The sequence below is a fragment of the Pseudorca crassidens genome, chromosome 3 (assembly GCF_039906515.1).
Source record: "Pseudorca crassidens isolate mPseCra1 chromosome 3, mPseCra1.hap1, whole genome shotgun sequence".
NCBI lineage: Eukaryota > Metazoa > Chordata > Mammalia > Artiodactyla > Delphinidae > Pseudorca > Pseudorca crassidens.
Window position 1 is genome coordinate 161,834,032 of NC_090298.1, and position 10,708 is coordinate 161,844,739.

At 62.2% G+C, this 10,708-nt stretch overlaps 1 protein-coding gene across 2 annotated transcripts; it reads left to right on the forward strand.

The window, feature by feature from the left end:
* The first annotated feature begins 92 nt into the window (after nt 1-92).
* On the forward strand, nt 93-9,082 carry CILP2 (cartilage intermediate layer protein 2). 2 transcript variants are annotated; one of them, XM_067733365.1, is made up of 8 exons: nt 93-652; nt 1,635-1,733; nt 2,611-2,883; nt 3,414-3,569; nt 4,653-4,931; nt 5,509-5,617; nt 5,811-5,968; nt 6,219-9,082. In XM_067733365.1, exons 1-8 carry the CDS (start codon nt 589-591, stop codon nt 8,552-8,554), a joined length of 3,474 nt encoding a protein of 1,157 aa, XP_067589466.1. In that variant the 5' UTR covers nt 93-588; the 3' UTR covers nt 8,555-9,082. The 2 variants fall into 2 exon arrangements, with proteins under 2 accessions (XP_067589466.1, XP_067589465.1); XM_067733364.1 differs by lacking the exon at nt 4,653-4,931.
* The last annotated feature ends 1,626 nt before the right edge of the window (nt 9,083-10,708 follow it).

Sequence of the window (10,708 nt, forward strand, 5' to 3'; positions counted from 1 at the left end):
GCGCGGGGGTGGGGAAGCTCAGGGAGGAACTTCCCACCGGTCCCCTGGTGGCCCCAAGGCGGGAGGGATGGAGGGCAGACATAAATGGACTTCTTGCTGGCCTCGGAGAAAACTGGAGCCAGAAGAGTGGAGGGTAGATTCAAGGTGGGATTTCCAGGCTGCTCAGGGTGGCCTAAAGCCAATAGAATCGAAGTTAGACCCGATGGAGGGTTTCTAGCCGCCTAAAGGGCGGCTTAAACATTGAAGGTTCGGACAGCTTCAGGCTCGATTCCAGGGGGCACTTCCCGACGTGGAGAACAGAGGGTGGGCTAAGGAGGGGACTTCCAGCCGGCGCCGAGGGGACGCAGGCCAGCCCGAGGGCGGAGGTACAGCCAGACGCACCGAGGGGGGCGACCCAAAGAGGTTGTCTGCGCACCGAAGTCACCTCAGGCCCGGGAGCGTTGCTTGGACGGGGAGTGGCCTGGACGGGGCGTGGCTTGCGGTCGCGTCCCTCCCCCATCCACAGCCCCAGCGGCCGCCAGACCCGCGGGAGTCCGACCCGAGTGCACAGCGGAGCTGGGACCCTCCCTCCGACTTTCGGACCTGGCCATGGCGTCACTGCAGATACTGCTCTGCCTCTGTGTCGCCGCCGCGCACCTGGCGGGGACCCGAGGTGAGGCGCCCCCAGACCCCAGACCAGCCCCCTAGGCGCCGGACGTCTGACAGAGGGCGTGGCAAGCAGCCGGAGCCTGGAGACAGAACCAAGGGACCCACTTGCTTCCCCAGGCCTGCATTCCCTTTGCCAGCCTCGGGGGTGGAGTGAGGGGGCAACGAAGAGATGGAGCTCTGGGACCACCTGGGGCAGGAGGGGATCTCGTCCACTGTCTTCCCTCCTCCAAGGGACGATAGGGGCACCGGGAGTGTGGCTATGAACTTCAGGCTCCTCTGGATTCTCAGGACTGCAGGGTACCCATCTCAGCCACAGCATTTGGACCCTGAATCATCCAGTCTTGGTCACACTATGAAGGGGCCAGAGCTGTCCCCTCTCACCTAACTCCTTCCCTCTTCCACACACACACACAGCACTCAGAAAAGAAATTCCCATCTCTGGAACACTCAGTGGAGTGGGGAACTGGGCCCATTTCTCAGATGGGGAGACTGAGACTCCAAGAGGGAAGGGACTTGTCTGAAGTCACTGCCCAGCCCAGTTATCTCAGACAACTCGCGGCTGGAGAAGCCAGGCTAGATTCCAAGGACTTCCCACTGGCAGCTTGGGCCCCAAGTGCAGGGATGAAAGGTAGACTGAGGGAGGGACTTCCAGTCAGCAAATGGATGAAAGAAAATTCAGATCAATATGACAGCAGGGAGGGGCACAGCCAACTGAACTCATGGCCACTGAGCACAGTGGGAGAACTGGGTCTGGGAAGCAGAGTGGACACAGACTTCCCCAGCCTAAGGGGCTGTGTCAGAGTGAGGGACGGGGCTGTGGGAGACTGGGGGTGGGGAGGTCATGGGGAGGCTTCCTGGAGGAGGGGGTGCTGCAATTCTCCCCTGGATTCCGGCTTCTCCCCTGTGAAATGGGGATGATCGTGGCAGCACTTTGCATACCAGGAGTTCACAGAAGTCCTTCCCCCTACCCCTCACCCCTTTGACAGGCACCACCACCCCTGAGGAGCCCATGGTGACTGCGTGGGGCCTTGAAGGTTCATTGCTGCACCCTGGCCAGCCCTCACCAGCCCTGGAGGACTGGGAAGGTGAGCCAGCTTGGGTCTGAGTCCTCGTTCTGCTGTGGACTCTGTGTGAGCTCTGGCTGGTAGGGTCTTGTGAGGAGGGGATACAAGCTGGGTGAAGAGCCCAGGACTGTCCTGGTCCCTGGGCATGGCAGCCCCTGGAAGTGGTGCCCCAAGAGGTCTAAGTTTTAGGAGCAGGGAGATGAGAGCCCAGGCTGTTTGTCCAGGAGGAAACCAGGGTGGGGTGGGGCGGGGCGGTGAGACAACAAGCTCAGTTCAGTCAGGGAAACAGGAGTTCTGGAACCCAAGTCTCTAGCTTCCCAGCTAGGAAGGTTCTATTTGACTTGCTCTTGAATGAGGAAAGGAGTGAGCACCCCTTGGGGGGTTGATGGAAACAGAAGCTAGCCTGTGAGAGGCCAGACCCTTCCCACCTCTGGCTTCTGTGAAAGGGAGGGTTGCCTGATAGGTTCAGTGGGCAGCGAACAAGGTCCCAGCTGGCACTGATGCGAGGCTGCCAGGCAGTGGAACAGCTGGTCTCAGGCCTGGCTCCTCGTGCTGCCTTTATATCTCCTTACACCTCAAGGGTTCTGAATTCTGAGAGTGGGGGCTGGTGAGACAGTGGCAAGATCTCAGCGTGCACTCATGGGCCAGCTCAGATACTGAGCGGCAGAACTAGGGCCGGGGCAAGCGCAATCCAACCTCCCCTGATCCTTCTACAGCTCCTTCTGCCCTCGAGGGCTCTGGATCTGGGCAGGCTGGGCTTGCCCATGTACTTTTGTAGGGAGGGGGACCTGGCTTAAACACGCAGGTGGGGGTGGGCGGGCCGCAGCCCAGGCTCCTGCCTGAACTGATGGGGCCCGACCGGCTAAGGCCCGGGTCCCAGCGCGTGCGGTGCCCGCAGAGGCCAGCGAGTGGACGTCCTGGTTCAACGTCGACCACCCGGGAGGCGACGGTGACTTCGAGAGCTTGGCTGCGATCCGCTTCTATTACGGGCCGGCGCGCGTGTGCCCGCGGCCGCTGGCGCTGGAGGCGCGCACCACAGACTGGGCCCTGCCGTCAGACGTCGGCGAGCGCGTACACTTGAACCCCACGCGAGGTTTCTGGTGCCTCAACCGCGAGCAGCCCCGAGGCCGCCGCTGCTCCAACTACCACGTGCGCTTCCGCTGCCCGCATGGTGAGGGCGGGGCTAAGGGAGCGGCGGGGATTGGCCATAGGTGGATGAGGCCTGAAAGGATGGTGTCTTGTTGGGGGGGGAGGGGGAGGGTGCAGGGCGTGGCTAGGAAGAGGCGGGGTCTTTTAGGAGCAAGGCCGCAGGAGAGGGCCGGAGCGGATAGGAGAGGAGCTTTGGAAGGGAGGGGCTAAGAATGGCCGGGGCCCAGGTCGGGGTCAGGAAGGGGCCCCTAGGAACATAGCTCCCTCTCACTGCCCTCTTTTGCTCATCTAGAACTAGGGCCGTTCTGTGGAAGTGTGTTTTGAGCCCCAGATGTGGGTGAGACGCAGGGAGAACAGCAGGGCTTATCTTGGCGGGGGCGGGAAGGTACCTCAACTGCACATTCGACTGGTGCGCCTGGGGGAGCACCGATTGAGGCAGTGGGCAGGACTTCTCTCTGACTCGGATGCACGTGACGAGAGCACCCTCCAGTCCCACACTGTCAACAGAGTTCCAGGTTCCATCTGACGCCCCCATCCCTGCCCTCTCCCCAGAGGCTACGTGGGGTGCGTGGGGCCCGTGGGGTCCTTGTTCGGGGAGCTGCGGGCCAGGCCGTCGCTTGCGCCGCCGCCGCTGCCCAAGCCCTGCTGCGGATGCGTGTCCTGGGCGTACCCTGGAGGCGCAGAATTGTGTGAGGCCTACATGTCCAGGTAGGAGGGGCGGGGCCTGGAGGAGAGGCGGGGCCTGGGCCTGAAGGAGAGGCGGGGCCTGGGTGTAGGGGCGGGGCCAGTTGAGGGAAGTACCTAGAGGGGCTAGTTGGGGTGGAGCCTGATGGGGCGGTGCCTGGAGGGAGGAGGCGGAGCCTGAGTGTAGGGGCGGAGCCTGGACGACCAGAACTTGGACCACTTGGAGACGCTTTTCCTTCCCTTCCGGGCCCCCGAAGAGCATTGGTAAATGTGTACATCTGGACGGGTGGACGCCATGGGGGTCGTGTCCAGTCATGGGCAGATCTGAGGGGGCACTTCCTCTGTGTGCCTGTTGGAGTGTGCGGATGTCCTGGTGGACGTGGATACACACAGAAGCTGGCTCACACACTCGTGGTGCACACACGCATGGCATTCGCAGGCCACGCCCGTCCCCCACGCCCACGTGGACATGCGCTCACACCCTGGCAGACATGATGCCCAGGCCCTCCCTGGTCCAGACACCAGGCCAGCCAGGAGGCGACTGGAAATTCCAATCAGGCCTGGTCTCCACAAACATGGTCTGGAGACTGCCCCAGCAGAGCATGCAGCAGGGTGGGGGAGCACAGTAGCCAATGGGGTGGTGGGGTTCCCCACCCTACTCTGCTTGGCTCTGCCTTCTCCGTGCCTCTGCCCTGAAGTTTCCAGTGGAATTTTCCATTTTATGGAGAAACCACAGGATTGTGTCAGGAGGGAGATGTTCTGGGCCCAAGACCCATCCCCTCGCTGGGCCCCCAGCCCCTGCCTGAACATTTTCTCTCATGCTAGAAGGAGCCTCTCTGCCTTGTAAGAGTCACCTATCCTGTCCTCTCCTCCAGGGCATCTCCTTCACACCAGGATCCCAGGTCCCTCCCCTTGGCCCAGCCCTGACCACTGAGCCCCATGTCCTTCACACCAAGGGCTGCTGCAAGCAGGTCCATGATGAGGACTCTCTGAGGGGAACAAGGTGGGGAGGGTGTCTGGGTACCTTTGCTGAGTGACTGATAGAGAGGATAGCCCTCCCCAGGAAGGGGTCAAGAGTCTTCTCTGCCTCCTGTGCCCACCCCCCAGGGTGTGGTCCCAACACCTGTGGGTGCACTGACCACATCCTTCTGGGCTCGGTGGTCACCCCATCTGGGTGTCCGCTGCCAGGAGCCAGGGTCTCCTTGCGAGACTGGCCTGGCACCATGGCTACTAGCCATGCCCACGGAACCTTCTGGGTGCCTGGAGTCTGTGCCAGCAGCCGAGCCAATGTCAGTGCCCGAATGGATGGCTTCTCTGCAGGCATGGCCCAGGCCCAGGCCAACAGCTCCATCTCTGCTGTGGTCAGTGTTGTCCTTAATAAGTTGGGTAAGTGCCTCATGGTAAGAGGGATGAGGGGGCTGAGGAACTGGGGAGGAAATTCTGGGTGACGCCAAGCACTTGGGATGATGTGATGTACAGTGAGGCCAATGGAGCAAGAAATAAGATGTAACCGTCATTGGAGAAGATGTGAGGTGAGAGGTGGAGTTGCAAAGGGAAGCATTAAGATTAAGCATGGGCTTCCCTGCGTGGTGCAGTGGTTGAGAGTCCGCCTGCCGATGCAGGGGACACGGGTTCGTGCCTCGGTCCAGGAAGATCCCACATGCCGCGGAGCGGCTAGGCCCGTGAGCCATGGCCGCTGAGCCTGCGCGTCCGGAGCCTGTGCTCCGCAGCGGGAGAGGCCACAGCAGTGAGAGGCTTGCGTACCACAAAAAAAAAAAAAGCATTAAGGGCACAGTCTCCAGCAGATGTGAGGTGAACCTGAGTGGGGGGAGGGTCATTAGAAAAGGCCCAAGTGAAACAGGCCATCACTGTAAGGGAAAGGATGGGGCCCTGCTCTTGGGAAGGGTCTTTGGGAGAAGCTGGGGTGGGGCAGGGCCCTGACCTTTGCTGCCTCTGCCCCCAGAGAAGCCCTATCTGGTGAAGCACCCTGAGTCCCGAGTTCGAGAGGCTGGCCAGAATGTGACCTTCTGCTGCAAAGCCTTGGGCACCCCCATGCCCAAGAAATACTCCTGGTGAGTGCCTTGCCCCATGCTCAAGGGTCTCGCGCCCAGCTTTGGGGTTGGAATGGGCTTCCCATGATATGTGGTGCCTCAGAGACCCAGAGGAAGCTGCTCTGCAACCTCCCTGTGCTCCATGTGGGGCGGGACAGATGCAGCCCCTCCCCCGTGCCAAGGGCATTCATGGTGCTGCTCACCCGCCACCCAGGTTCCACAACGGGACCCTGCTGGACAGGCGAACGCACAGGTACGGGACCCACCTGGAGCTGCATGGGCTTCACCCAGACCAGGCAGGCACCTATCACTGCAAAGCGTGGAATGATGCCGGGGCCGTGCGATCGGGCACTGCCCAACTCACCGTGCTTGGTGAGCGTCCTCAGCAACCCTACCCACAACCCTGAGCGAGCCCTGACACCAAACTGAGCCCCAATCCCAGCTAAAACGCAACTTCAAATGGAACCCCGACTTCAGACTGATCTCTGACCTTGCTCAGTCGGATCCCAGGCTCCCACTGAGCCCCCGGGTTGAGCCTCTGATCCCAATCTAGGCCCCCAACCTTGGCCTCCATGGAGTTCCCTCCCCCTTACCCTGATCTGGCTGATTTCTTGCTCCACAGCCCCAGGCCAGCCAGCCTGTGACCCCCAGCCCCGAGAACACCTGATCAAGCTTCCAGACGACTGTGGTCAGCCAGGCAGCGGCCCCATCTACCTGGACGTAGGCCTTTGCCCTGACACCCCCTGCCCCAGCCCTGCAGGCTCGAGGCCCCGATGTGGGGACGCAGGCTCCCGCTGCTGCTCGGTGCACCGGCTGGAGAGCAGGAAGATCCACTGCTCTGGCTACATCCTCCCAGTCAAGATAGTGGCTGAATGTGGCTGCCGGAAATGTCTGCCCCCTCGGGGGCTGATCCGGGGACGTGTGGTGGCCGCTGAGTCTAGGGAGCCCTTGCGCTTTGCTCGGATCCTCCTGGGCCGGGAGCCCATTGGCTTCACATCCTACCAGGGTGACTTCACCATTGAGGTGGCACCTTCCACTCAGCGGCTGGTGATTACTTTCGTGGACCCCAGTGGCCAGTTCGTGGACACTGTCAGGGTCCTGCCTTTTGACCCTCGAGGTGCGGGCGTGTACCATGAGGTCAAGGCCATGCGCAAGAAAGCCCCTGTCATCTTAGATGCCAGCCAGAGCAACACGATATCCCTCGGGGAGCTGGAGGACGAAGCCCCCTTAGGCGAGCTGGTCATCCCTCCGAGAGCCTTCCGCAGAGCTGATGGTGAACCCTACACAGGGGCTGTGGAGGCCCGGGTGACATTTGTTGACCCCCGAAATGTCACCTCGGCGGCTGCCGCCCCCAGTGACCTGCGATTTGTGGACAGTGACGGGGAGTTGGCTCCACTGCGCACCTACGGCATGTTCTCGGTGGACCTCCGTGCTGCCGGCTCCGCAGAGCAGCTGCAGACCGGGCCGGTGGCCGTGCGTGTGGCCGCCAGCCAGATCCGAATGGCCGGCCACGTGGAGGCCCTGAAGCTGTGGTCGCTGAACCCTGACACGGGCCTGTGGGAAGAGGAGAGCGGCTTCCAGCGTGAGAGGTCGGCGGCCTCACGGGTCCGCCGGGAGGAGCGGGTCTTCCTGGTGGGCAACGTGGAGATCCGGGAGCGGCGTCTGTTCAACCTGGACGTGCCTGAGCGCCGCCGCTGCTTGGTGAAGGTGCGCGCCTACGCCAACGACAAGTTCAACCCCAACGAGCAGGTGGAGGGCGTGGTGGTCACGCTGGTCAACCTGGAGCCTGCCCCCGGCTTCTCGGCCAACCCCCGCGCCTGGGGCCGCTTCGACAGCGCCGTCACTGGTCCCAACGGGGCCTGCCTCCCCGCCTTCTGCGATGCTGACCGGCCAGACGCCTACACCGCCCTGGTCACGGCCACCCTGGGCGGGGAGGAGCTGGAGCCCGCCCCATCCCGGCCCCGCCCACTCCCGGCCACCGTGGGCGTGGCCCAGCCCTACCTAGACAAGCTGGGTTACCGCCGCACCGACCACGATGACCCCTCCCTCAAACGCAATGGCTTCCGCATCAACCTCGCCAAACCCAGGTCCGGCGACCCCGCCGAGGCCAACGGCCCCGTGTACCCGTGGCGCAACCTGCGGGAGTGTCAGGAGGCCCCGGTGACCGCCAGCCACTTCCGCTTTGCTCGCGTGGAGATGGAAAAATACGAGTATAACGTGGTCCCCTTCCGCGAGGGCGTGCCGGCCTCCTGGACTGGAGATCTCCTGGCCTGGTGGCCCAACCCGCAGGAGTTCAGAGCCTGCTTCCTCAAGGTGAAGATCCAGGGTCCCCAGGAATACATGGTCCGCTCCCACAATTCGGGGGGCAGCCACCCTCGGACCCGGGGCCAGCTCTACGGTCTGCGGGATGACCGGAGTGTCCGAGACCCCCAGCGCCCTAGCACATCTGCCGCCTGCGTGGAGTTCAAGTGCAGCGGGATGCTGTTCGACCAGCGTCAGGTGGACAGGACACTGGTGACCATCATGCCCCAGGGCAGCTGCCGGCGCGTGGCGGTCAACGGACTCCTGCAGGATTACTTGACCCGGCACCCCCCTGTTGCACCCGCTGATGACCTGGCTGTCTTCTCCATGCTGGCCCCGCTGGACCCTCTGGGTCACAACTATGGTGTCTATACAGTCACTGACCAGAGCCCAAGGCTGGCCAAGGAGATTGCCATCGGCCGCTGCTTCGATGGCTCCTCTGATGGCTTCTCCAGGGAGATGAAGGCCGATGCTGGCACAGCCGTCACCTTTCAGTGCCGGGAGACACCAGAGGGCCGGCCGAGCCTCTTCCAGAGGCTGCTGGAGTCCCCATCGGCAGCTCTTGGTGACATCCGCAGGGAGATGGGCGAGGTGGGCCGGGCACAGGCACGAGCCTCAGGTCCCCTCCGCACCCGCCGTGGCAGGGTCCAGCAGTGACCCTGGGCCCCAGCCTCGCTCCTCTGCCCTGCTCCAGACTCCTCTGTCCTTGGCAAGTCTCTTCAGGTTTCTGGGCACTTCCTCCCCAGCCCAGAATTCAGTCAGGTCTGATGGTGCAAATGCAGGCAGATAATTGTTGCTGTGTGACGTGAAATGGAGTTTGTCCTGACTGTGGGAGCCAGCATCCTGGGATGATGGTCGGGGCTGGTGACCGGCTGAGGCCCAGAGGGGATCATTCCCAGCTCACATGCCAGCTCTGATTTCATTTCATATTTTGACCCGGATTTCAGATAATCCTCCCTTTCAGATTTCTGTGCTGAGCTGGATGCTTTTTTGGGTCCTCTACCCTGAGTTTTGTTCTTGGGGTTATTTATTGAATAAATAATAACAGGTGTGAGTGTGGGGTCCGGACGTGGCCCATTGAAGGTCTGGGGAAGAGGCTTCTTGGCTCTGGCACTGAGGAGCACAATTCTCATACGTTTGGTGCTTGGAGATTCCCCAGGGGGTCGGGGCAGGGATTCAATTAAAGATGCTTCATTTCCAACTCCTGGTGTCAATTTTGGGGAGAGAAGGATGGAGGCTGGGGCTGCTGGATCCAGGTGCACCTTGGCAGGCAGAAACAGGCCTGAAGCACATACGGACATGGGTGTGCAAGCGGCTTGCAGGTCCCCGTGCGGCCCTGGACACTCCTCAGGCAGGCACGTGGGCCCCAACCGATGCCCACAGAAGTGTATCTGCGACGTGTGTGCAGAGCTGACTCATAAGCAGCCCAGGCTTGTGCAGCCCTGACTGCAAAACACAGTAGTAGCTGCTGCCCTGGCCTTATCCTCCTTGCCTGGCTGTGGTCAGTGGCTCCTATCTGGCCACATGCCCAGGGGCTACAGTGGGCAGGGAGGGGCCCTGGCAGGGCCGTTTGCCCCAGGAGGCAGGAACTGAGGCTTCCCTGGACTTCTTCCACCGGGACCACAGCTGCCCTGCCCTGGGTCACACCCGGCTGAGGCCTGGCCATGCCTTGACCACGTGGTGATTTGGCTGCCCAAGGCCATGGTCCTGAGCCATCACCGGGACTCTCAGTCTGGAGGTGCAGCACCATCGCTTGCGCGCTGTGTGCGCGCGGCCAGGCAAGTTGTCCTGACGCCCCATGGGACAGGCGCTGTTCCGATCACACACCCCCTTTCCAGACAGAGAAACTGAGGTCCCAAAAAGGAGAGGCAAAGGGCTGCTTGGGCCCCAGAGTGAATCCCGGCAGGAGCGGGGGGCTCCCTGGATGGCCCAGCAGTCCCCTCAAGGACGCGCGTGAGACTCCCTTGCCCTGTAGACGTTGGTCCCTGGAAGGCATCAATGTGGCATTTCTGGGGGCCTGGAATGGGGAGCATTGTGCCTGGCTGATTGCCCCCAGAAAGGGTGGCGGCAGGCAGTTGGAGTGCGGGGTATTATTCCCTTATTCTAGGGCCTGCTCAGGCCTTCTGCACACCCACCCACTTACCCACTCAACTGCCCACTTCCCCTCTACCACCCACCCACCCGCTCGCCCACCTGTCCACCCCTGCCCCTCCAGTCCCTCTTACCATCTGCCTGTCTAGCATGTAGAGGTGTCACGTCTGTGCCAACAATGGGGGCCCGAAGAGGGCCTGGCCTTGGCGGGAAGAGAGGTTCACGCACACCCCGACACACCTGTGGAGTCAGTGCTCAGCCTACGTGGCCCGCTGGCTCTTGTCCATCTGGAGAACTCTCCATCGGACAACCCCCAGCCTCTCCAGCCCTCACTCACACTTTTGCTCAGCCCATGCCTTTCATGGGAACATCTTTCCCTGCCCAGGGGCCAGACTTAGGGGCCTGGAGGGTCTGGGAGAATCTGGCAAACCCGAGGGTATCAGCCCCAGTCTCTGAGGGTGGGCCCCAGGGCTGTGCTTGGAGACAAGGTTTGGAGGGCCCGGTGCCAGCATCCCAGCCTCTCCTTGGATAGGCTGTGATGGACAAGAGAGGGGAGATGCTTTGAGGCCCCTGGGAGCCAGGGGCATGCGCATTTATCCAGACTTACTGTGTCTACACCCTCAGCTGAGAGGGAAGCTCAGAGGGGTAGGCCCCCGCCCAAGGCAACGCAGACTCTGGGCCTGCCTGTCGGGGTCCTGGGGGGGCAGCAGGAGTTGGGGG